Raw genomic sequence first — 27,567 nt, 5'->3', positions numbered from 1 at the left:
GCTGGGCTGTGCCGTGCCGGGCTGTACCGTGCCGTACCGTGCCGGCTTGTGCGGCCCGGCCCGTCGGTCCCGCCGCCCACCCCCGCAGCCATGTGGAGCCGCTCCCGGGGGCTGCTGGGCCGCGGCCGGTGAGGGAGCGGGGGCAGCGGGGGCCCCGTGCCCGGCACCGCGCGGGGAACGCCCGCCCTGCGCTGCCCCGGGCCCCGCTCGGCCCCAGGACGGGCAGCGCCTCGCTGGAGGCCGGCGGGACCCCGGGCGTGAGGGACGGTGCCGCTCGCGGCTGTAGCGCCGCCGGCGGGAGCGCGTTTGTTTAAAGGGAATTGTGTTGTTTCAGGTCCCTGAGTCGGAAGTCGTGGAGGTGGAAGAGCGTTCCCGCGAATGAGAGGGCGCTGGAGTACAGGGTGGGCGAGCACATCCACGGCTTCACGGTGAAGCAGGTGAGCGTCGCCCGCCGCTTGCGGTTCCTCTGTGTTTGTGTACATCAGCTTCCCCGTGGTTGGAAGACACCTTCGTGAGGCCACTGCACACTGAAGACTTACAAGGATGCCTTGGGTGATCAGCCAGAAAAATGATACAGGAGTTACTTGTAGCTACCTTTCTGCAGTCAGATTCTTTAGGTACCATTAACACATGTTCCTATAGGGAGATCATCATGGCTAGGTTTCGCGAACGAAGATTTGGGAAGGACTCTACCCGCATTTGCTACAGGCGCGCTGGTGGCTAAAGAGGCCAATGCGAGATAGCAAGAACAGGGAGGTAATTCTAGAGTAAATAATGCACCCCGCGAGCCTGTGTGTCTGCTGCAGGTGTGACCATTCGGTGTAACCTCCTAAAAGTCCTGACTGATAGCTGAACTGCATTGTGTGCGGTTTTATGAAACACATTCAAGCAATATTTTCTCTTCTAAGCTACTTTTAACACCTTTGTTGAGAATCTGTGAGGGAAATAATATGTTGAATTTCTTTTCGCTTTTTTGAAAAAAAAGCAGAAAGTAAAGGTTGCTTTCGAGAAGTGATTGCCAGTGACAGAGCTAGTGGTAGAACAGGGTTCCTTGGTTTTTCTTTTACTGCCCTAGCCACTGATATTTGAATATATGCATTTTCTTTGTATTTCTGATTGAATTTCTATCTATACCATAAGAGTATGGTTCTTTGGTTGTAGTTTACTTTAATTGGGTTATTAATTTTATTTTCCATTTGCATAATGCCTTTTTCCTGTCACACCATAGGAACAAAAATTTATTTAATTCTTTATAAGACAGTATTATATATGGGATCAACAAATTGAACATTCCTATGTCATCCATGATCTATTTGACCCAGTTTCAGTCACACTGCAATACAAATGTTTTGTTCCAATGCAGGTGACAGCTGTTCCTGAGCTGTTCCTGACTGCAGTGAAGCTTAGTCATGATGGTACAGGAGCCAAGTATTTACATGTGGCTCGGGAGGACTCCAATAATCTGTTCAGGTAAACATGAATATATGTATAACACATTCAATCTCAGCATCACCCTGTGGTTTTTGAATTGTAATCTAGCTTCATGACTGGATTTTTCTGTAAGAACAGAGAGGGTAGTACTTAGTTTGTGGGTCTTCTTAGAGTTTTTCAGGTTGGAACAGATGTCGTGAAGTCTGTTGTTCAGTCTGCTGCTCAAAACAGGGTCAGTATTTAATTCAGGTGCAGTTCCTCAGACATTTATGCAGGTGGGCCTTGAAAACTTCCAAATTTAGAAATAATGCAACCATAACCTTCCACAAAGGTTTGTTGTTTTTTTTTTCTGAACCTTTTCGGTAAAAATAAATGTGTTTACTCGTGTGCTAAGAGCTTCTGTACTACCTCCAGAAATAGAAGTGCAGAGGTTATACACCCTCTGAAAGAGGTGGCTGAGCACTCAAGAGTCTGAAGAACTCAACAACTCTGCATCCTGATGTGTGTCACACTAGCTGTCAGCCAGTGATGATGTTCCCATAAATCACAGCTGTAGGTAGGAGTTGGGTGGACTTCTCCTCACAAATGAGTGCATTCCACTCTGTGCTCTCTGTCTTGCAGTATACAATTCCGAACCACTCCAATGGACAGCACTGGGGTCCCACATATTCTTGAGCACACGGTGTTATGTGGTTCTCAGAAGTATCCTTGCAGAGATCCATTCTTTAAAATGTTAAACAGGTCACTATCCACTTTTATGAATGCATTCACAGGTAAGCCAAAAGTGAATAATGCCACTTAAAATGCATGAGGTTTTATTGCATTATGGCTGTCTGTTGGCTCTCCTTAATTTCACTTTGGGGAGCCATTTTTATTAGGTGTTTTGAGTGAGATATTGAAAAACTAACAAGGCAAGACAACAAAATAGATCATGTTCATTTGGCAGTTACAAAGTCCCAGTAGAGCTGGAGCTTTGTAGTATACAGCAATACATTTAATTCTTGATATGTATCTATGGCTAAAGCAAAGCTCTTGTGGTAAAATAGCTGCGATTTTAAAAGTCCATGTATTCCTCAGCAAGAATACATTTCATACTTACTGTTTCTTCCAGTTATTTATATGGATGAAAAGTTAAAAATAAATGATGGCAAAATGCATCTTAGACTTTCTAAAATGCTGATCTTTTTAATGTTTATTTATATGCAGCTAGTGATTACACACTCTACCCATTTTCAACACAAAATCCCAAGGACTTTCAGAATCTCCTGTCTGTGTACTTGGATGCAGCATTCTTTCCATGTCTACGGCAATTAGATTTCTGGTAAGACAGCTTGAAACTGCACTTTAAGGTGCAAACCTTAAAGTAAAAAAAGAGCCCCCAAAAATCAACAAAACCTTCAAACTCCTAACCCTTCTGTTATTAATTTTTCAGGCAAGAAGGTTGGAGGTTAGAACATGAGAACCCAGCTGATCCTCAGACACCTCTAGTCTTCAAAGGAGTAGTTTTTAATGAAATGAAAGGGGCATTTGTAAGTTTTGTGAATGTTTGGTTTAAGATCTTACACGTGGTGCATTATTGCACCAGAGATTCTCATTCCTCTTGAAAATTTACTAAAGTCGACAGTCTGTTGCATAGGCGTGTTTGCTTTTTTTTAAAGTTAACCTGTCAAAGGTTTTTTACATATAAAACAGCACCTTGTTAATGTATTTCATTGTAGAATTTTCTCTTACGTTCACACGATAACGTTTTATTAACGTATGTGGGACTGCAGAACTAAATGCTTATGGGAGCATTTAGGAGGGAGTTCTTGAGTAAGCTGGAGCTCTGAGGCCTTGTTATTGAGCACCTTTTATCTTTAAAATGTGTTTTGATGACTTTCACTGAAATGTGGTGTTTTCCTCTTAAGACAGATAATGAGAGGATATTTGCACAGCACGTGCAGAACAAAATCCTTCCTGATCACACTTATGGTGTAGTATCTGGTGGAGATCCATTATGTATTCCTGATCTTACATGGGAGCAGCTTAAACAGTTCCATGCCACACATTATCATCCAAGCAATTCCAGGTATCTGAAATTGGGACTAACTTTCTAGGTTATGTAGTGATTTAGCACTTTGTTCATATTTCTGTGAGGGGAAGACCACCAGTACAGTGTTTCCATCCACGTGGCCAGGAACATGGATAACCTGTGCCCTCCAGCAGCTAGGACAGCATTGAAGCAAGGAATTTCATGTAGGAAGAGCAATGAGGTTGGATTTGAGGCAGGAAAGAGAGATGGGTAATTTTCAGGGGTGTTTCTGTTGGCTTGATCATGAGGATTTGTTTTGGGCGTTTTTGTTTACAGATGTTTCACCCTGAACTCACATGGGTTGGGGGGAAAGGAGCACAAAAATACATGTTTAGCAATAATGTTAAGGAGTTATGATACAGGTAGCACAGATGAATCTAGGGGTTCCTGTCCTCTTTGAAGTCAACACAGATTAAGTTAGAAGTTACAAATGAATAGCTGTTAATTTGCTCCCAGATCGCATATTACTGTAGTGGATTCCAAATAATGGATCTTCATTTGAGTCAGATACTAATTTGGTTGCTGCTAATAAGGTATTTAAGCTAAAAGTCAATTTGAAAGTTACATGGAGGGAAATAATTATTTCTTCTGTACTAATTTTGTTCTCAATCTGTTACTCTGATTAATTCACTTAAGGAACATCAGCTTGTGTCGTGATAGTGAATTTACCAGCCATTGTTTTTCTCATCATCTGAAGTATTCTACTGTACCTGTGTTTAGATTTTTTAATTGAGGGATAAGATTTACCTGAGACATTCCTCATGCTCATATAGTTCCCGAAGTCTTGTAGATATGTGAATGTGTTTGGTAGACTGACCCAAGGAACCCAGCTGTGTTTTATAGATCATAGGCATGGATCATTGTATTTTATATTTAATGTGTGAGGACTGTCAGAACTTTGTCCTCTGAAACTTGAGTGCACTGGGTTTCTGGCTTCAGTTACTAATATTTTTTCTTGTATCTTTGTATATTGCTGCAATAGAACAAATTTAAAAATAAAAAACCTGAACATAAGAAAAATCATAAGGCATTTTGAGGCCTCCAAAGCATAAAACCCAGTTGAAAAATGTGGAATTTTACCAAGAGGTCTGTGATTTTTATGTATGTTCCAAGTTGGTGGGTTTTAACTTTGAGACATTGTTTGTAATACCCCTCTCAAGATGTAACTGAATTATTGGAAAACACATGACATACAGAGTATATTCTAAATTTCATGTGAAATCTGATGCTTAATCCCAATCTTTTGTTTGAAATGTAGGTTTTTCACTTATGGTAATTTTCCACTGGAGCAACATTTGAAGCAAATCCATGAGGAAGCATTGGTAAAATTTGAAAGAATTGAATCAAAAACTGACATCCCAAAACAGAAGCTCTGGGAAAAACCTGTAAGTAAAAAAATCAAACCAAACCCCAAACAAAACAAAAACCCACAAACAATTAAATAAAAAGAAACAGTACACATCCAGTCTTGGAATTGCAGAAACTGAATATACCAGGTTAATATTTTAGCCCAACCTTTGGAGTTACTCTTTTGTTTAGAACTGCGTAAACGAGAGCCGAAGTATTTTTATTTTTGGTTGTACTGGGGACAAACTGTGTTTATTTTGAGTTTCAGTAATGATTGCATGCAGTTGTTTATATTTATTATTTCCGGTTTGCAAGGCCCTCATCATCTGAAGCACTGGTGCTACTGATAGAAATATTGATACATAGTGTCAGGAAATACTCCTTCTAATGGTACCCAACCCTCCAAACATTGGTGTCAAAAATATTTTTTTCCATTCTCTCCCTCCCCCCTCCTCCTTTTCCTCCCTGACTTGTCTGGAAAATTTTAGCATTTGTTTGAAAGCCAGCTCAGAATGTTCATTATGGCCAGATTTCCTTCAGCCTCTTCTCTATTGTCCACTTTTACAAACTGAGATACCACTCACATTTTTCAAGATATCCCGTGTTTGTGTATTTGCTCATGAATATTAAACTTACCCGTGAGTATCTGTAAAATTATTTTAAATCTTTAGAAAGAAGATGCTATGAAGATGCAAGCAGTCATTTTTTGTTTGTAACTTCTGCTCTTAAGTTTAGTCTGTATCATTTATTTTACTTTCCAGAGAGAACACAGTGTAACATGTGGCTTAGACTCATTTGCTGCTGATCCTTCCAAGCAGACAACTGTCAGTGTCAGCTACTTGTTAACAGAGTAAGTATATAAAAATGAAATTCTGAATCAAAGGCTCATTTTGGGACTTTAAGCAAGATGTAGGTATGTTTCATGTCCCCAGTCCCCTTGATAAACATCATCTTTAGGGGAAGTAATGCCATGGGAAAGTCAGACAAATCCTGCTTTAGTAAATAGAAGTTTAATTGCTAAGCCAAATTGCTAAGCAAAATTTGTCTTTAGCAGATAGACACAAGGAAAATCAGGCATTTTACACAACTGTTCAGTGAGTGAGATATTTGATAACACTGTCTTCCTTTCAATTTCCTGTCATTTGCAAGTTTTTCTGTATGACCTGCTACTAACTTATCTCCCCTCGCAGCCCAGTTTAACTTGCTTTACTGGTAGTTATAACAAGTGAAGGGTGCAGAGCTCTCTTAGTTCCCTAAGGTCTGGAGCAGTGTTCATAACTGACAGTTATTTCTCTCTGACTCCCTCTACATTGTTTTGTAAAAGTAATTCTGAAATGGACTTGGTGTTGCTGGGTGTCACACACTTGTACCTTGATGGTTTTTAAGAACTGTTAATTTTTCTTTAGTATTACAGACACTTTTGAAACGTTCACACTAAGCCTGCTGTCTTCACTGTTGGTTGATGGGCCGAATTCTCCTTTTTACAAAGCCTTAATTGAGTCTGGTGTTGGTACAGATTTTTGTCCTGATGTTGGGTAAGTGTTACACTTTACATTTCATCACTATAAGCAATATTAGAAAAGTTAAAACCCGGTATTAAGTTGGGAGAACTCTTCTCTCATACAGGCAGCTTATACCAGAATAATCTTATTTTAATATTGAAACATCTTAAGAATTTCTTCTGGTGAACTGTAAACCATTCTCAAGTGTAATTTTTAGCTCATCAAAATAATTTGATAAATGCTAAATTTGTTTAAACTAAATTGTATTGTTTAAACCTTATGACCAACAAAAACGGATAGATGGTATAAAGCATGATATACCTTCAGTGCCCTAATTTACTGAAGTTTTTCATCCTGGACAGTTAGTGTTACTCAGAAGAGTTTGGTAGCTCTTCTCTGTACCATGTTGCTTTTTTTGCTTCAATTCTGTGATTTAGTAGTGGGTAGGTCTGTCACAAATGTGCCTTTGTGCAATTAGGTGCCATCAGCTTGCCATCCCCTCAGTACAAATGGGTATTTGAGGCAACATTTACTCAAACTGTAGCTCCTGCAGTCTTCTGAGTGTCTTCGTGCTGCAGCCTGAGAGTGGGTGGATAGTCTTCACTGAACCACAGGGCCAGCTGCTCGTTGTATTTTGGCTTTATTGTATGCACAAAGAAAGAACCACTTTCCAGGCATGATCCATCTGACTGATTTTTAGACTTGAGGATGACAAAAATCACTCCTCAGTGCACTGACTGTCTCAGAAGGTTGAGTAGGAAACCTTACTGTGCTCACTGTGATTTTAAATGTCTTACTCTTCCAGTCTCTATGTGAAGTCATTGGCTTCCTGCAAGTCCTGTGTCATGCATGCCTGTGCCATGCAGGTATCTTAATATTCCAGAGCATGGCAATGGAAATCCATCTTTAGACACTGAAGTGTATTTTGACTAGTTTGTATTTTTGGTCAGCTGAGCCTTTTCCAGGCTGGCTCTGTTGATACAGGGTTGAACTGTACAGTAAGCTGGCTTTAATTCGCCTTAGTGACTGTGCTGATGAATCAATCTAGAAGAAAATGTTTGAGTCCAGAGATCACTGTTGAAAAATTCAATGCCTGAGCCTACCACTGAGTTCCTTCTGTGCTTTTTAGATGTGGAATGCTGGTTGTATATGAGCTGATGAGCACCTATTACATTTTGTGTACTGGCTTTGGTTTGAACTGCTAGGTGTTCATGGAACACTTCGCTTAGACCACTTACTTTACAAATGCTGCTTTAAAAGTACCATTCCACTCAGCTGCTTAAGTAGAATATATGTGTTTGGTAATATATGCAGCAGAAATTTTCACCTCAAAAAGTGAGACTTCTTTACCTGAAAGAAGTTACAAATGAATGGGAAGATGAACAGCAAATACCAGCTTTTCTCTTGTAACTGTTTTTTTTTCTCTAATACCATATGCCATGTGTTTTCTTAACAGTGGCTACTACTACTGAAATTGAACAAAACATGCTTTTAAGTTCCATTTCTTGACTCTTTGATAATTAGTTTTCTTTCTAGCTAGCTTTAAAGTCTTGGGTGTGTATGTGGAAATTATGAGTGGTTTTTTTTCTCCTTCTTCTACCTTTGTTGGCAGATTTAACACTTAAGTTCTAGTACTTGTCACTGAACTGGATATGTTTTATTCTAGGTTTAATGGCTCAACAAGAGAAACTTATTTCAGTGTGGGTCTACAGGGTATTGCTGAAAGAGACATTGATACTGTGAAACAGATAATTGCTAGAACAGTTGATGAAGTTATTGCGTGAGTAATACTCAATTTTTGAGAATGTTGTTAGTTTTTAGTCTTTTAGGTATTACTATAATAATATGTAGGCATGTAATAATACAGATATGTATATAAAATAACATGCCTTAAAAATTCAGTTACATTACAATAAACGCTTCAAAGAACCAGTAATATTGTTCAATACACTTAAAACTTCTATCTGCTTCTTTCTCTATTGCAGCTTTTTTTCATCAGTGTAATCTTCAGGAGTTTAATGATATTAGTGCAGTTTCACTAAATGACACAACATATTAATATTATTTCATACCAATTTCAATTCAATGGGGAAGACATTATGTTGTAATGCTTCCTTTATCGATGATATAATTCATTTTGATACCTTCATTTAATGTGATTAGTGTTAATGGATATGATTTTCTTCTCTCATCATCCCTTCCCAAAGGAAAGGATTTGAGGAAGATAGGATTGAAGCTCTGCTTCACAAAATTGAAATCCAGCTGAAGCATCAGTCTACAAGTTTTGGACTTGCCCTGACATCTGTAAGTCTGTGTGTGTGGTTTTTTTAAGAATAAAAAACCCTGCTGCCTATATCTTTATAAAATATGGGATCATTTTGTAGGCTCTTGGTGTGTAAAACTTTTTACTTAGGGGCTTTGTCATCTCGTGGGCATCTTTTCTTTCAGTAGCCATGAAACTACCTCTGGACTCCTCACTGTATGACTTAATTGGGCAGTGAGCCTGTTGTCTCTGCCTGAATAGTAGCTTTGATTGCAGTAGCACTAATTACTTCTGTGAGGGGCATGCCATACTGGCTCTGGGAACTGTATGTTTTGGCTGGATGCCTTGTGTGTTTTTAAAAGCCAAATAGGAGGACTGTATTTTTCTATGGAATTTAGGATTGTACTGCTGTAACTTAATTTCAAGATTCACAAGTGAAAATGTACACTAATTCAATTCCTGGCTTGAGTTGCTATTGAAAGTTCTTCATATAAACCCCCTTCAAATATTGAAAGGCGATGGTAAGGTTTCTCCAAAGCCTCCTCTTCTCCAGGCTGAACAACCCTAAGTCTGTCAGCCTTTCTTTGTAGCAGAGGTGTTCCAGCCCTCTGATAATTTTTGAGTGCCTCCTCTGGATCTTCTTTAACAGATCAGTGTCTATCTTGTCCTGCAGGCCCCAGAGCTGAATGGGGTCTAGAGGGAGTGAAGTAGAGAGGCAGAGTCACCTCCCTCGAGCTGCTGGTCACACTGCTTGTGATGCAGCTCAGGGTACTATCGGCTCTCTGGGCTGTGAGCACACACTCTGGTCTCATTTCTAGTTTCTTATCCCCAGGCCACTCTTTGCAGGTCTACTTTCAAACCATTCATCACCCAGTGTGTACTGATTACTAGTCATTGCCCCAGCCCAGGTTCAGGACCTTGCACTTGTTGAACTTCATGAGGTTCATGTGAGTCCACACCTCAAGCACCTCAAGCCTGTCCAGGTTCCTCTGGGTGGCATTCCTTCCCTCCAGTGTGTCGACTGCTCCACACAGCTTAGGGTCATCTGCAAACCTGCTGAGCATGCTCTCCCTGCCACTGGCTGTATATCGTTAATAAAGGTGTTAAATAGTATCAGAACCAGTACAGACCCCTCAGGAGCACACAACACTTGTTACTGATCTCCCTTTGGATGTTGAGTATTGGAGTGCAACTGCTTGCATGTGGTCCTACAGCTGATTCCTTATCCATCAAATAGTCCACCCATCAAACTCATATCTCTCCAATCTAGCAACTAAGGATGGTGTGTGGGACTGTCAGAGGTGTTAGGAAAGTCAAGATAGGTGACATCAATTCAGGAAAAAGCTCTTCAGAGTGAGGGTGGTAAAGTGCTGGAACAGGCAAGTTGTACTGGTTTTGGCTGGGGATAGAGTTAGATCTCTTCTCAGTAGCTGGTATGGGGCTGTGTTTTGGGTTTGTGCTGAATACTGCTGATGACACAGGGTTGTTTTCATTATACTGACACAGTGTCCAGGCCTTCTCTGCTTTGCACTCCACTCCACCAGTGAGGAGTCTGTCAATGGGCAAGGAGCTGGGAGGGGACACAGCTGGGACAGCTGCCCCTAGCTGACCCAAGGGCTGTCCCACACCATGCGACACCAAGCTCAGCAACAACAGCTGGGGAAAGAAGAAAGCAGGGGATGTTTGGAGTGATGCATTTTGTCTTACCAAGTCACCATTACATGTGATGGAGCCCTGCTGTCCTGGAGAGAGCATAACACCTGGCCTGCCCAGGGGAAGCAGGGAATGAATTCCACATTTTGCTCTGCTAACGCACAGCTTTTACTGTTCCTCTTAAACTGTGTTTATCTCAACCCACAAGTTTCCTCACTTTCACCCCTCTGATTCTCCTCCTTCATCCTGCTGTGCTGGCAGTGAGTAAGTGGCTGAGTGAGGCTGCCAGCCAGGGATAAACTGTGACACCAAGGAAGTGGTCATGGCCCCAAGCCTCTCAGTGCTCAAAAAACATTTGGGCAATGCTCTTAGATATTTGGTTAAACTTTTAGGTTGCCTACTGGGAACCAGCACTGAATTGTTGTAATGACCCTGCAGAAGCCTCAAGTAGAGTGACTTCTTTTGTTTCAAGAGAACTAACTCAAGCATATTCTGAAAGAATACTATTCTTTAAATCACATTAGGGAATTTCCACAGAATAGATAAAAATAGTTATTACTGAAAAAGGCTGAAGGCTTATGATACTTGCTTGAAATTAAACAGGTAAGAAAAGAGAATGTGGTTTTGACAGTTACGGTGGATTTGTTCTCTATATGCTTCTAGTAAAGGCTTTTTCTTTCATATCTCTTGGGCTTTTTTATATTTTCCTTTTTTTTGTTATTTCCCTATTCATACAGAGTAGAAATACAGAAGCTTTTGGTATCTTGCTCTGTGGTGTATTTGAAGAACTTTCAATAGCAACTCAAGCAAACTTAATAGTCTCAAATTAGAAAATAATACTAGAATAAAAACTTTCCAAAAGAAATATCCTGGGGATATTTCTGATTATTTAGTGTCTTCTTTCTCCAAAGTCCCATCTATTTTACATATTTGAGTTACCTTATTATAAATCATTTCATCTGATGGATACAATAAATGGTTAGACTGTAGTGTATATATATATATATACACACTACTTTGTCCCTACCACCTGTTTCTTTTTTCCTGCTTTCTTGAGCTGAAAAATTAATTTATTTTAAATGTGAGGGAGGAAAGAATATTATGATATGTTTTCAGAATACAGATATAGACACCTTTGCAAAAAAAAAAAAAAGGTGTAATAATTAGACAGTGGTTTTGTATGATAAAATTAGAGGCAAGAATGGAGAGAACAGGGGACAGATGATGATGGAATTGTCCCTTAATATGAACAAGGATTTCAGCTTTTTTTCCGCTCTCCAAAAATGTTAGAAGTATTCATTATATGTCTGTTATTCAAATATAAATGGTAAAGTGGTTTTGGAACACAGGGGCTGTCAGTTAGAGAAATGCAGATGGATTGTCCTGCTTACCTAATTATTCTTTTCCATTCAGCATATAGCCTCGTGCTGGAATCAAGATGGGGATCCAGTGGAGCTTCTGAAGATTGCAGATCAAGTCTCTCGGTTCAGGCAGTGTCTTAAAGAAAATCCCACATTTCTTCAGGAGAAAGTTAAAACATATTTTAAGGTAGGCAGACTTATGGAAAGTTATCTTCAGTATTAATTTTTAAATCAGAATTTTGTATTTAAAATTAAACTGAAGGCTATTTTTTTGTCACCATGTTGCCTATTTCTAGAACAGCAGCACTTGGAATGAAGCATGTTAATTTCAGATGGTTAAATGAAAGCTTTTCAAAATGGAAAAAATGTTATCTGGTTGGACATTTGGAACCACACTTAATAGAACACTGATAAAATGCTAATGTTTTACCAGACTCTGATGCCTGATGCTACAGAAGGGCACATGGGTGTTTCCTACTGAGAAGTTGAGAGAACTACAGACCTAGTTATATGTTCCTTAATATTGACATAGCAATGTGTGTCTCTTCTTCCATGAAAAAGATTTGATTACAAATAAGATTATTTTGGTGCTCCTCATGTTTACTGAACTGCTGTCTGAATTTTGCTGTCAGTGCCAATTACTTTCTGCTCTTTTCATGTTTTCCTGTCCGTGTGTTCTTCTGGAGTTCTTGCAGAAATAAAATCTATAAAGACATTACAGCACTGAATAGTTCTGAAGCCCTTAATTAGCTAATGCCAGAAATGAAAAAAAATCACTGATAATAATGCAAAAGTGGTTTTGTTTTGTTTTGTTGTAGTTGGGGGAGAGTGTTGTTGTTTGTTTTGATTTTTGTTTTGGTGTTTTTGTTGTTTTGTTGGTAAGGTTGTGTTTTTGTTTGTGATTTCCCCCCCGCCCAGTCAACTTGTTTAAATTGTGTTGAAAGGCAGATGTGTTATAAGTAATTACCAATAAGTAATCTGATTGGTGTAAATGTTGGTTCTCATATACTCAAAGGCAACAAGAGACAGTGGCCTTAATTGAAATCAGTTTTCCTAAAGGCATTGTTAGTGTCTGGAGGCAGTAGGGAGCTGTTAAATTTTGGCTTTTGTAGGTGCAGTATTTTTGTGAATATCCTTTACAGTTCTGCTGAGGGGGCTGAGGCAAAAACACGACTCAGTAGGAAATGATGAGAATAGTTGGATGTTCTTCTATCAGAAGATTATGCACTGTTCTGCCTTGTACCAGGAAGTTAATAAAGCAGACAGGGAGCAAGGGAGAGAATGCCATTTGTTCTGTCCATTTTAATATAGCTGGTTAATTTTGCATTTCCCTCTTCAACTCCATACTCAGTTGGGTTTCTGTAGTCTTTTCACAGAGGCGTGGGGGAGATAAAGAACAGAATCCAATTACATTGTCCCAGATTATTGGCAGTGTCTGTCAGCGACAGATGTTGCTGTTTGACTCCTACATTGAAATGGGCAGTTTTTGAGGTCACTGTCTTTTGACTGGCCTCCTAGTATTATGGCAAATGGAAGCTGCTTGAGTAATTTTGATATTAGAATTCCATAGTCTGGTATAACTGAAGAAGAATTCAGCAGCAGTTGTGACATTTGCATTGTGCCTGGAGTTCTGTGGCAGCAAGGCTGATGTAAACCATTTCTGAGCAGGATAAGGCATGCATATCATTATATATTATATCATATGGGATGTCTGTGCACTCAAGCTTGGGCAGGTTGAAGAAGGTATTTAATGAAACCCTCCTGCTTTTAATGAAATTCCCTGTCTTAGAGTACTCTCCAGATAAAATTTGTGGTGTGCTGCTCTGCGGTGTTACGTACAGTTGTTTAACCTTGATGTAATTAAACTAATGAGTCCTGTGTGCCGTTTAGGGATTCTGAGTCTGTGCTGAAATTTCACAGAAGAGTGTTCATGCTTGTTGTTGTGGTGAGCTGCCTCTGCTCCCCACCTGCACAGCAGATTGTTCTGGATGAAATCGAGAGTTCAGACTCTCTGTATGTGATGCATTTGATAACATGCAAGCCAAATGATGCACAGACCGTTTTTATTTACTGCTGATGAAGCAATAATCTGAGGCAAGAAAGCTGCCCTCAGAATTAATAATGCTTTGTTTTGGGATATGTTTCTGCAGGATAATCCTCACAGATTGACTCTGTCAATGAGTCCGGAGAAAGACTACCACGATAAACAAGCTAAAATGGAAGCAGAAAAGCTGGAAAAAAAGGTCAATGCACTTTCTGAAGAAGAAAAAACCCAAATTTTTGAAAAAGGTTAACTTGCTTTTCACATTTTTATTTCTCTAACTGCTTAAACCCACAGTTTTTTAGCTGATATTCTGTAGAACATTTTAAATTCTCAGAGACACTTCAGCATTTGCCCTGAAAGGAATGGGTTTTTTTGTTGGAAGTTTGGGTATTTTATTACGGGGCTGTGCAGTGCAGTGCTTACACTACAGTGTATTGTTGGTATATTCTAGTAGTTTTAACACTCAAAAATAGAATGATCAATGTCTCTGTTAGGGCAGAAAACAGGAAATTATTTTAAAATACCAACCTGCTTGTTCTTTCCCGTGTTAACTTGCACTAAGTGGGAGATGAATTCACAGAATTCAGGTAGTTCAGGTCGGAAGGGACCACAGAGGTCCAACCTCTATGCTCGAGCAGGGTCATCCCAGAGGACACGGCACAAGATTGTGTCCACGTTGTTCTGGAATATCTCTAGTGAGAGAGACTGCCCAACCTCTCTGAGCAACCTGTTCCAGTGCACAATCACCCCTCCAGTAAAGAAGTTCTTCCTTATATTCAGGAGGAACTTTCTGTAGATCGGTTTCTGCCTGTTGCCTCCTGTCCTATTGCCTGGCACCACTGAGAAGTGCCTGGCTCCATCCTCTTGACACCCTCCCTTCAGATACATACATACCATCATGTATCTTGGTGCTGTTTATGAGCATGAGGTCTGTTCCATGCACTGATAAAACCTGTATTTTGTAATTTTATTTCTTACATTTCCTACCTATCAAGCCAAATATAAAAGTAATGTTGTGTTTAACTTCTTCTGGATAATAACTTAAACTTGGAAACCCTGGACGGTAATCTGATTTTGTGAAGGCAGTGATATAGTGATCTAGTCATAGAAATCCTCCAAGAATGCAGTGTTAATCTTCTGAAGCTTTGGTGTGAGACAGGAGACAGGGGAGCACAAAATCAGAGGAGGCTTTCTGCTTACAAAGATAAATTGAAGAGTACTTAACAGTGACCAGCTAGAATCTGAAAGGCTGAAATGTGTAATTAATCACAAGAAGTTACCTGCATCAGAGCACTTGAGTAAGAACTGGGGGGAATGGGTTAGAAAGAAGCTTCTTACCTGCCAGGTCTGGGTCAGAGTTCAGAGTTGGGTGACAGGGCAGACTGGCAGGTGTCTCTTCTTCAGGGATTAAATTGCATGTTACTGTAAACAGGATATGGAGAGGGAATTGGAAAGATAATTTACAAAGAGTGTTCTGCTTGCTGTTGTTGCATGATAATTACAGAATTTGTTTCAGTAAAATATTTGAAAGAATTGCAGATAGAAGATTCCAAACTTCAGAGTTCCATTTTTCTGATCTTTATCACCTCAGTAGGTTTTAAGCTTTGACAGCACTTTCACTAAAAGCTGAGAATGACAAGCTGATACTCTCTCCTTACTAGGTTTGGAATTAATTGCTCTTCAAAGCAAACCTCAGGATACCTCTTGTCTCCCAGCTTTAAAAGTGTCTGACATCGAGCCCAAAATCCCATTCACTGTGCTGGAGACAACACTCACAGGTTGGTGTCACCATTATTTTGTGCTCAAAAGAGCAGCACTGTTGGGTTGTTACCTGCCTGCTTGCCCAGCTGTTGCTCCTTGCGAAGCAGAGGGACTCACTTTGTTGTCCACAGTTATGGTCCTTTCCCTCCCACCTCTGATCAGAGAGATTGCAGTTGATCTGCAGTGTGACCATGGCCTCTGAGGGGCAATGTGGGGCTGCTCTTGACTGGAACAGCCTCCTGCCCTTCCCTTCCCAGGATCTGGTGGGAGTGCTCCTGATGCCAGCTCCTTGCTCTGGGTGTACTCCCCCGTTGCCCTGCAATCAGAGGAGTCTCTGAGTGGCATTTTCAGTGCTCTTGAGCAATTTTCTGACTTTCCAAAGACTTACCCAGGGTGCAGCACTATTGGCAGCTGGTGCATTGAGCCTTCCTTGTTGCACTCCCTCCCTGCTCCGTTATTTACAGAATGTGACATACAGGAGCCATTGGAAAAAAGACATAATTGTCATTCTGCATAACTTCAGTGAAAGTGTCTCCTTGCTTTGCCAATGCTTACCCCATGGAATGATAAAAAATGGTAGATCTCAATATTGTTACAGTTCTGTCAGAATCTTGGAGGTAATTACTGTTCTGTAGTGTATTTCTGACAGACACTTTCCTGCAAAAATGACCAAGTGTCAAGACTGTATAATTTTGATCCTAAAAAAGACCTGATTTGGCAAAAATTCTAATGTGTATATTCTAATGTCCTAGCTTGAGAGTGTACAGTGCAGAAACCTGCTTTCCTCAGCTTTTGAGGTGATGAAGGCAAAAATAAGAAAAACTTCTTGACTTGTTCAGAAACAAGTTGCCGTTTCCTTTATTTGAATGCTATCTCTAAAATATGACCTCTGTCAGCAGATTTCTCTTTTCAGATTGTCCAGGTATCCATTACCTTACCATGGACAGACACAATAAAATCTTTCAGTCCAGTGTTCAGTATAATGTGCAAAATTTAAACAAGTGGTGGCTCTGAAATGCCAACAGAAAATTATTCTTAATGGGAAGTTCTTGTAAGAAATTGTTTTGCTTTTGTGTGTTTATAGTAGGAAGCTGTTGATGTTCTTTGCTTTTGTTTTTTTTTTTTATCCCTAGCTGATGAAGTTCCTGTCCAGTACTGTGCTCAGCCCACCAACGGGGTGGTTTATTTCCGAGCTGTTTCCAGCTTGAACACACTTCCCGAGGAGCTCAAACCTTACGTGCCGCTCTTCTGCAACGTCATTACTAAGTGAGAGGCTTACTTCCTTAGAAGCTGAAGCAACAGGCTGTAATACAGCTTGCCAAAATAATACTGCCTTTAATAATTTCAGCATCTGTTCTTACTGTAGAAGGGAAATACTGATAAGTTGGTTTCCTGCAGAAAGTGGTCTTCTCTCTTCTCCAAAGAGCTGCCAACTCATTTTCCCTTTTCCATCACTCTCTGCATTGCCTTGTTGCCCAGTGTCAACACAAGCATTCCCTGAACAGATTGGAAAATCCCTGTAAATGAAAAATAGCGTAGCAGAAATTGAAGTTTTCGCTTGAATAGACTTCTGGTCTGATTTCATGTGGCCACAGGAACAGTGACCCACAAGGGAAAGAGGACCACAGAGCAGAACAAGTGACCTGGTCTGGGAAAAATATGTTCTTTTTTTGGTGATAACAGCTTATGTGATATTATTAATGTAGTTCCATATGGAAGCCTGCACATAAAGCACACTTTTTAATACACCATTTTAAATTAACAGGATGCTTTCATTGAAAAGCTGGATGTGAAGCTTTTGTAAGGTGTGAAGTACTATGTTTGCTTGATAATGCCCCAGATTGTTTAGTTGCTAAATTAGTGTTGTCCTAAACAGTACTTTGCAAATGCTGTATGGATCCTTGTTTTGGCATACACTGAAAATGAAACAAATGTCTCTCGTTTTTTACAGGATGGGATGTGGAGCCCTTGATTACAGGGAACAGGCCCAGCAAATAGAACTGAAAACAGGTGGGATGTCTGTCAGCCCACACATCATTCCAGATGATTCACACCTAGATGTGTATGAACAGGTAAATTAATCATAAACCTGCAGGTGTTACACTTGCAATAACAGCTGTGTAGGTAAGGGTCAGTCAGGGCTTCCAGGTAGAGGGTCAGCTGATGTGCACTGAAAACTTAGTGTATAAAAGGACTTGTGCCTTTTTGTGTAAGATATAAATCAGACAGTTACAGTAGCAGTATTTTGTCTGAAGGGGAGTGCTTGACGTGGGTATCCTGTCTAAGGCAGATGCTTCACTAGCATCTGTTGCCATGTTTTCGAGTGCTGCAAAACATTTTGGAAGCAGAGGGTAGAGGACAGAATGGTGTAGTGTTATACACAGAGGGTGCTGTTAACATGTCAGTGTTTGCAGGATCATTAGAGCCTGTGTTGGGTATAACAGTTCTAGCAATATATTTTAAGATTCTTTCAAACTTGCAGGTGGTCTGCTCTGTGGTCTGTTCCCCATGGAACCTGGAGTTGAATTAGGGGGACTCCTTTGCTGGGAGGTGCACCCCAGAACAGTTTTACTTGTTCTTTATGCAAAAAAAAGAGAAATTTTTTTTCTGAACTGCTGCTGACTGTTAAGAAGGAGGAATTGAGGAGTGTAGGAGCAGGAGTTGAGAGGCTTGCTTTGTGAGAACAAGTCATATTTCATGTTTGCTCTAATTTAGTAGCACAGCCTGCATTAGAGTGATTTTGTGATGTTAGCATTAGGTTGGCATCATTACATCACTTTCATAAAATGTTATTGTGTATTTCTCAGACCATTGATTTGGTTGTCTTGTGTGAAGGGTTTTTTTTGTGTTTTGTTTTTTATTTTTCCCTTCAGGGTGTGCTCTTTTCATCTCTGTGCTTGGATAGAAATCTGCCAGACATGATGCATTTATGGAGTGAAATATTTAACAAGTACAGTACATTGGGTTTTGTTTGGTTTTGGGTTTGCATGTGTTTTGGGGTTCTCTTTTACACTCTTCCCCCAACCATTCTCTTCTTAGAGATCCTACTTTGGGATTTCTTTCATAACTAAATCTTTAGTGTCTTTCTAAACCTAAGTATTGCATCAAGTGCATGACTATAGAGTGAATTAAATGGACAACCAACAGTTTAAAAGCTCTTTGTTGAACTTGGGATGATGAATTATCCATTGGTGTCCTTTTGCATGAGACCTGCTTCTGTTCTTTTTCAGCCCAAGATTTGACGAGGAAGAACATTTCAGAGTGCTAGTTAAGAAGACTGCCCAGGAGCTGTCAAATGGCATTCCAGATTGTGGGCATTTATATGCATCTATTAGAGCCAGCAAAAACCTTACCCCTTCTGGAGAACTGCAGGAAATGTTCAGTGGGATGGATCAGGTGAAAAGTTGATAATATCCTTCAGTGAGGCCCAAATCCTCAACTCTGGAATTGCAGTGCTGGGGTTTTGCTAATTCTTTCTTTGACTTAATCTGTAATATTTCTGCCTTCCCTTCCCACACAGGTGAAGTTGATGAAGAGAATTGCAGAAATGTCCGATATTAAACCAATACTGCGCAAACTACCACGCATTAAGAAGTATTTGTTAAATAGTGACAACATCAGGTGAGCTCCAGCAAAAAAGAAAAGGGGCATTTTGGTTAAGAGAGGCCATGGCCTGTGAATGTGCATTTCTCAGTGCCTCTCATTGCATACTTTGAAACAAGGTCTGTGGAAAAACTATAAGAATGTTGTTAATTTAAATTCTCCCTGCTTACAGAATGGCAACTGTAGTAGCTATGGTAGCTCATTTTATTCAGTTTTTCATATGTAACTTTTGTACTCAGAGTTTGTAAGTGGCCTGTGGGATTTTACAGAAGTACTCAAAATTCTGCCTTTTTGTTTTCCCCTTCAAGGTGCTCATTATACAAATACTGTTATATTGTATTGTAACAGTTTAATACAGTATGGTTTGGATTTTTTTTTCTCCTGAAAAGAAAGTAGTGACATTCTGAAATCTGCTTTATACATATATTGGAAAATGTAAAGACATTAGTAAAAAGTAAACACGCTATGGTGTTTAGTGTCAGATGCATTAGTTCCAAAATTGGGTCTGTTTGAAGTGACATAAGTTGCAGAATTTGTTTTGGAAAGCATGAAATGCTAAGTGAAATTATATAAATATCTGTACTGTTCAAAACCATGGTAGGGCTGCCTGTAAAGATAAGATACAGAGGGCACTAATTTGTTTCAGAGACATTTATATTTGCAAAACTGAGGTAGTCCTGTCTCGTGCACAGAAGTGGTTTGACTGCTACTGTTCAACTTTGGTTCTAAAGGTGTTTTAGGTCAAGCAAAAGAAAAACAATTGGACTGTGACTTCTTTTCTACATCAGATGCTGGATTATGAATATTTTGCCTTTTTCTGTGTTAAGATTACCAGAGACCACTGATCTAACATTATGATGATATGATAGAAAATGTTTAGAAAGACAAAGTGGTAAAATTATAAAAGACTGTCTGAAAACACAAAACCATATTTAAAAACTTGATATGTATTTTTGACAGATGTTCAGTGAATGCAGCGCCTCAGCAGATACCAGAAGCATCTAAAGAAGTAGAGAAATTTTTAAAGGGCATAGCTAGAAGTAAAAAAGAGAGAAAACCTGTTCGTCCCCATGTGATTGAGGTGAGAAATTACATCGTGTGTGACTAAGGCATCAAATACAGTTCACTTGATCGCGTCATGACCACCGTGCAATCAGGAGAAGATTGTTTTAACTCAGATACTAAGTCCATACAAAGATGTCTGAAGAAAGTTGCAAGAGTCAGCTCTTGCTGATCAGCTGCTCTGTGTTTTGCCACACAGACTGTCTTCACTGCAATAAAGTAGACAATAGAAATCCTGTAGATTAGCTGTTAAGCCTTACCCTGAGGTTACTGCCTTGGCGTGGGATGTGGAAAAAGAATTTCTTCCTTTCCCTGTTGCATAAAACTAATTTTGTTTTTTAGCTGAGCTTTACTAGAAGTGTTGGCCAAAAGCAAATAGGGCATGATGTGCAGTTCCTCAGTTGCATAGGAATTTGTTTCGTTATCAGGGTGTTCAGGACAGTTGGCACAAAAAGTGCTTGATTCAGTAGAGTTGACAAAGGATCTGCTCTGTCAATATGCAGATTTGTCTTAATTTCTGATGAGACTGGAATAAGTTCCCTACCCATGAGTGAAATGATAGTCTGAAACTTTATGGGCCTCATTTAATCTCTGTCTTGGTATCTCTCAGTGCCAAATTACTCTTGGAAGGAAATTCATTTGGCTTTTGCTTAGAAAATACGAAGAAGTAATTGAGTATCTTGCTTATGTTTGTGAAGGCACAGTTTGATGATTGTTTTAAAGAGGTTTGAGTGGAAGGGATTGCATTTGTTGTATTTTTGGTATAAATCGTTAAATTATCTTTTAATATGAGGACTGGGTCTTTTGTAGAAATCTTCAGAAGTGAAACCTGTGGGAAGTGAAATGGTTACTGGTTTGCAGATGACAAGGAAATTAGTTAATGTAAGTACATTACTGCTTGGGGATATTGGTATTACCGGGCTGCTACTGATACTTATGGTCCATCTTAAGCTGTTACAGAGGCACAGCACTGAAACACAATGTGCCCCTAAGTTCCACAGTCCTCTGACTGGATTGTTCCCTTAAACTAGCCATCAGACTTCTTAATCACATCCAATTAGTCCCTTCCTTTCCTTTGTCTCCTCCCTAAATGATTCTGAATGTGAGTGACACCTGACAGAAGAGCATTAGTGACTATTAAGTGAAAATGAAAATCTGTATTTGGCTACAGAACAGAAAAGCAGCTTGGCATACCCTGAGCTCTCCTTTGAGAAGGGGGCAGGGAGAGCTCAGCCCACGGTTTTGCCTGCTGACCAGTGCTGTAAATACACTGCTCTGCTTGGCCAGCCAGCCAGAGTTGTGTGAGGGGCTGGGAATGGGGTCTCTGAAGTTAAGAAAGGGTGGGGGAATAATGAAATGGTGGATTAAAACTACTGGAGATGTGTGAGGGTCTATTCATGCTCAAGTGAGTATACGAACAAGTGTATCTGTGAAAGAGGGAAAGAAGCAAATTTTACAGACACCTGGAGACATGGAGAGGACAGGAATTTTTGAAGTGGGGTGGTAAGGAAGAATTGAATTTATTGCAGGGGGTGTTTGAGTAGAAATTCATATTGCAGCTGCTGTCATAAATAGTAGGGGGGGTTTTGTGGGTTACAGTTTCGGAACCTGTTTTCAACATCTAGAATTTAGTAGATGGATTGAAATACGATGTGGTGACTATGTACATACATGACATAGAAGTGGAGAGTTATGAACACTTGTTTCAATAGAAGTAAATCCATGGCCAAGTCCAAACTCCTTGGCAGAGACAGAAGATCTGCAGAACTGAGAAGCTGGGGTGTGAGGATGGGTAGCTGGTGGATGGTGTCCCTGTACTTCAGTTTCCCAAGGCAATTCTGTGTACTGGATATGGGCACAAGCAAAATGTCACTGGTTGCACTGTGGGATAAGTGGCAGCTTTAGCATTTGTGTGTCTGTATGTTTGACTTTTTTGAGAACTAGGGAAATTTTGCCACAGTTCTCAATTAGATACATTATATAAATTATATAAATTGCATCATCTGCTAATGGTGACAATAATGCATCCTCCTCTTAGGATCCTACTTTCAAACCATGCCAGATGAAGACCCATTTTGTACTTCCCTTCCCAGTGAACTACATTGGGGAATGCGTTCGGACAGTTCCCTACACGGCTCCAGACTATGCAAGGTGGGAAGCAGAACATCAGGGAACTTCTCTGTGTGCTGCATAGTACAAAACCAAATGGAAAGTGTTGGGCTGACTGCAGAAAATGGAGTGTTGATAGAAAATGATTGGCAGTGCATTTGTTACAAAATCTGTATGAAGCAACTGATGCATGGCTGGGTTGGAGATGCCCTATAAATGCTGAAGTGAAGTATTGGGAGGTGCTGTCTGCTAACTTGGAATAAACAGCCCTGCCTACTTGGATGTGTTCTGAGTTGACAATCCTATGGCACGTAATAAAGCTTAGAATGCTGCTCTCATATTTCATTAAAGTGAAATAAATAGAAATAGTCAAGGAATGATCCAGAGCAGTGCCACTCTTACAGTGATGTCACATTATTCAGCTATTATTAGATATTGAGTATTGCTATTGTTACTATTGCAAATTACAAGAAGCAGTGCATTGCAAATGGGGATCCTGGTGAGCTTTAGAGGAAGTTGAGGATATTACTGTTGTCCAATTCACTGAACATCTTTGCTGTTGCTCTTTCTCTTATTCCAGCCTTCGAATCCTCGCTCGGTTGATGACAGCTAAATTCCTACACACGGAAATCAGAGAGAAAGGAGGGGCTTATGGTGGAGGTGCTAAACTTAGTCACAATGGCATATTCACTTTCTACTCCTACAGGTAACAGTGGGTTTGTTCTTTCCTGTTCATGGCTGAGGGGACCACTGACTGCACTTGGCTGTATCTTATTTTCAACTTAATTGTAGCTCTCTTTCAAGATGAAGTGAAATAAAAGGAATGAAATAACAAGGAAGTGATTCAGTGCTGATGAAGTTAGATAAATTGCTTAATAAACTCTTCCTTGCTTTCAGTGGTTGGTGTCCTTGGGAAAGCCTAATTTATCTCTGCTGGTAGCAACCACTGTTGAGTCTCTGTACTTTGATATTTACTGTCTTGGTACCAGATTTATGTAAAACTGGCTTTTCCTTGTTTCATCCTGGGTGGAGGAGGCCCTAAAAAAGGGAATTTAAGACTATTCTAAATTTGAGACCAAGAAGTAGGATGATCATGTTCCATAAGGTTATGCAGTATCCCTCAGTGACTGGCTGGAATCACTGGAGGCATTGCTGGTGATGAGCTAGAACTGCCTTCTCCTTCTTTTCTTCTCTTTTTTGTCAGTCCAGAGCAATTACCTTGCATTGGGCTCACCAAAGCACTTTCAGATGGAATTTGAACTGGAAGTGTTTAAAAAGTAGTCGTAAACCCCACTAGAAATGCCACATGGCTGGAGTCCGGGCTTAAATAGTTTTCCTGGCCTAAAGGCAGCCTAGCACAGTGCCTGGTCAGGATTCCTAACTGAAGTTTGAGCAGCTTTGCCTCTCTGTGAAGCTTCAACGTGGTAGGACTTGCCCTGGCAGTAGTCCTTTACTTGCCAATAGTTGTTAACCTGTGGCACCTGTTTTACAGAGAGCAAAAACAGGTGTAGCAGGAAAAGCAGCTTAGAGAAGATACGGCATATCGTAAATATTACTGGTGTGGGTAGTAATGGCAGATGTGCTTTCTGAGCTGCTGCAGCAAATTGATAGTGCCCTGTGAACAGTGCTGGCTTAGCTGACCCTCTGTTATTAGACCAGTTCTCTGCACACTGTCTTGGAACTTTTAGGCAACTGAACTGCAGCCATGTATCTCAAACTCTAAATCTGCCTGGCTTATAACACTAGTTCCTTCTGGGGAAAAAATCAAAAACCAAGCACCCTCAAAACCTCTCTTGTATATAAAAAGAAAGTTTATAATTTATTTTTCCCTGTGTGTGATGCATAGTAAATTATGAATGAAACGAGAACACAGCCATTTTGGTTTTTCATTTTGTAAGACTGAAGTAATTGATTTTAAGTTTTCTTTTTCTTCTTAGAGACCCAAATTCGTTAGCCACTTTGAAAACATTTGAAAAAGCAGTCGAATGGGCCAAATCTGGAGAATTCACACAACAAGACATTGATGAAGCTAAGCTGGCAGTGTTTGCTGCTGTGGATGCACCGATAGCTCCTTCGGATAAAGGTATATTCTCACCAGTCTCCCAGTGCTGCCAGTGTGTCTTTATTTTTTTAAGTTTAAGGGGAAGAATATACTTAGTTTGCTAAACTGTGTCAGATGATAAAATTTGTACTTGGGAGATGTAAGCTAACTGCAGTTTCAATGAAGCAGACAGTTTCTGTTGCTTCTTTTCAGACATACCACATGCATGCAGGCTCTCTGCTGAACTTTTCATTCCTACTGCTCCTTGATGTCAGGTGCATACAGCTGGAGATGGAGGGAGATTGAGGAAAACAACTTTAGGTTTGGAAAGGACATGAAATGCAAACGAATAAAAAGAAATGCTGTCCTCTGATTCAAGGAAAGCTGAAGGATTATTTTTGTGACACAAGCAGGCATATTGACCGTGACTGTCACTAGCCCTTTGTGCTTGTTTTCTGAAGAAGTTAAAGCATATCTGTCTGCTGGGGTAGAGGGTGTTATCTTCTTTATATATTTACACACTCACGATGCCTTGGTAATATCTTGACATCTTTTCAGCTTATTGACATGTTGCTTTACTTTCCTCGCTTTTCCCTCCCTCCTGCATTCTCATCTGAATTTCAATCCAAAACTCGCCCAGTTAGAATACATTCCCTTCCTATACATAAAGAGTATACAGGGTTAAGATTAGTATTATATAAAATGTGCTTGTATTAATACTAATTTACTAACCAAGAAAAGTTCCAGTGAAGCTGACTTTTATCTGACAGAATCTGTTTTGGTCTGGGCAATCAACCAGTGTTAGGTGCACACGAGTGCAGTGCCTGCACATTGGGTGTTGGTGTTAGTGAGGGATGACGAACATTCTTGGCATTTGAACACAGATCTTAACAGAGCGATGGCAAACTCAGTGAACACTGAATGGAGAGCTCTGTTCCATAGGCCTGAGAACTGGTGCAGAGGGAATGCATGTCCATGCTGTTACTTCATTTCAGTCACCAGGCCCTGCACAAGGACTTGAACAACCTTACCTGGCTGGGAAGTCAGCCCTGCCTTGGGCAGGAGCTTGGACTTGTTGACAGAAGTCCTTCCAAGCCACCTTCTTCCCCCTATGCTTATTTGCCTGACAAAAAGCTTTTCTGTGATTATTTTGGAGTTCTCTGGTTGTTCAAGGAGCCATAGTATTTATATTAAAATACTGTAAGCAAGTATTTCAACAAGAGCATTAAAACATTTGTATGCAGATTTCTGTGTGTAGTACAAAAAGGTGATCAGACCTTCATGTTGCACATATATCACAATTGACTGCAAATTTTAAGAGTTCTAAAAATAGCAGCTTTATGAAACGCAGCTTGCAGCTACTCAGAAAGTACCAAGACTCTTCATAATGAATTGCCTGAACTTTGCTAGACCATTATGTTCAGATTTTTGACAAATCACTTGCCAGAATAGATTATGAATTTATTTTTTTTTTTACTAAATAGGAAAACTCTTACTACCTCAACCCAGTTCTAACCTTTGATTCTTGACTCAGTTAGATACTGTCTCAGAACAGTGGCCTGATAGTAGTCTCTGTTCCTTTCCAGCACATGTTACTGTTGTAGTTTGCACTCATTCCTGCACTTGGCTGTGACTGAGATTACAGTGCAATGTGGGGTTTTGTTTTCTTTTCCCTAGGAATGGGTCAATTCTTATATGGGATTTCAGATGAAATGAAGCAGTCACACAGAGAACAACTCTTTGCTGTCAACAGTGATAACCTGGTTGATGTATCAAACAAGTAAGCCTGTGCTCAATTTAGGAAGATGTTTACTTGAAAAATAGAACAAAAACCTGATTTCTAAGAAGTCTGTGAAAGTTGTCATACTTAAGATATTGGATTTCTCCCCTTGGCCCTTCATACTTTCACTATTTTCTTTTGTAACCTAGAAAGAGACATGTTAATTATATCCTGCTTTTTATATTCTGCACTGTAGCAGATGTAACTCCCTCCTACATTCTGAATTTGTGGGAGATAGTTTCTGGACCTCTCAAAAGAAAAACAAACTGGAGTGGCAGTACACTTACTATATGAGCTGGTTCTACTCAAGTTGTAGCATTTTGTGTCTGACTTCTGAATTGCACTGTAGACATAAGAATTCCACTACTGTAGAGTAGAGTAAGCACTAACAAGTTGTACACATCAAGGAAGACTTTTTCCTGAGATGAAAATATTTTTAACTTGGAGAGCAGAGCTATGGATAACTGAATGCACCAGCTTCTCACTTGTTTATGGGGGTTTTTTGCAGGTATCTTGCAGCTGGGAAGAGCACTCGTGGTCAAGCTGTACTGGGCCCAGAGAATGCGGATATCACCAAAGATCCCTCATGGGTCAAACGATGACTTGCTGCTGAATATCCCTGCTAACACAAAACAAGTCAATCTGTGTGACTACATCATTAGGGTTTTTTTTAGTAACTTTTAATAGTGCTATGGTAACACTGAAAGGTTCATTGCTGTTTTTAAGTGTTCACCAAACCAGTTAGAAGCTGCCCTTGAAATAACGATGTGAAAAATTTTCTAACCATACAGTATTTAAGAGCAAGAATTACATGCTCTGCATGGCAAAGACAGACCTTAATCTTTTACTGAAGCCTCACTCCTCCAATTGCATATGAATACTATATAAAGGAAATATTTTTGTATATGTAAAACTCTAGTTTTAAATGGTGTTTGAAATCATGTCTGCTGTTGGATATATAAAGAACTGTCTCTCATACTGACAGATTTCATTCTGTTGTTTGGTAATTCCAGCTTCCTTTGCATAAGCCACCTACAGCCAAAGGAGTCTGTGACAGTACATTCCACCTTGTGTTGAGCTGAGTGTGGGTGAACTGCAGTGCCGTGGGCGAATCCCTAATAAATCAAGGGACAGTCTATTTAGTTTGCAAATTTGGGCAGCATTCAGTCATTTTGGTATGACATGGTTTAGTATTTAACTTCTTGTCAAGATCCAGTTAACATAAGCTGGCATGAGGAAACAGTTTTGGCTGTTTGGCAGCCTAATTTCAAAAATCACATTACTCTTTTTGATCATTATTGGTGGGTTTTTTTAATAGTCTTGAAGAAGCTCTGAGAAAACAGAAATATGAGATTCAGAAGGGTGTAACCTTGCTTCAAGTTGTTAGAGCTTCTTCTCCCTGCTCCCATCCCCAAGACATAGCTTTATCATTCCTGTGCAAGCAAAAAGGGCAGGGTTTTTTTTCCTTCACTGGTGTGTATAGAGAATCCTTCACCAAGTGTCATTCCCTAACTGTTTAAAAGCAGGTGAACACAATTT

At 40.0% G+C, this 27,567-nt stretch overlaps 1 protein-coding gene across 1 annotated transcript; it reads left to right on the top strand.

Annotated features, from left to right (window-relative positions):
• Window positions 1-7: 7 nt before the first annotated feature.
• PITRM1 (pitrilysin metallopeptidase 1) lies at window positions 8-27,019 on the top strand. The gene is made up of 27 exons (XM_027717253.2): window positions 8-128; window positions 335-437; window positions 1,364-1,470; window positions 2,053-2,204; window positions 2,638-2,752; window positions 2,864-2,960; window positions 3,339-3,499; window positions 4,761-4,887; window positions 5,611-5,699; window positions 6,256-6,384; window positions 8,018-8,131; window positions 8,559-8,655; window positions 11,681-11,815; window positions 13,779-13,917; window positions 15,334-15,450; window positions 16,567-16,699; window positions 17,385-17,505; window positions 18,307-18,383; window positions 18,664-18,829; window positions 18,954-19,054; window positions 19,997-20,117; window positions 20,909-20,980; window positions 22,137-22,249; window positions 22,788-22,913; window positions 24,145-24,290; window positions 25,926-26,028; window positions 26,537-27,019. The coding sequence occupies exons 1-27, from the start codon at window positions 91-93 to the stop codon at window positions 26,628-26,630; spliced, it is 3,093 nt and encodes a 1,030-aa protein (XP_027573054.2). The 5' UTR covers window positions 8-90; the 3' UTR covers window positions 26,631-27,019.
• Window positions 27,020-27,567: the final 548 nt, after the last annotated feature.

The sequence above is a fragment of the Pipra filicauda genome, unplaced genomic scaffold, assembly GCF_003945595.2.
Source record: "Pipra filicauda isolate LSUMZ 115617 unplaced genomic scaffold, ASM394559v2 scaffold361_size729390_pilon, whole genome shotgun sequence".
Taxonomy (NCBI): Eukaryota; Metazoa; Chordata; class Aves; order Passeriformes; family Pipridae; genus Pipra; species Pipra filicauda.
This window is presented reverse-complemented; position numbering and strand designations above follow the sequence as displayed.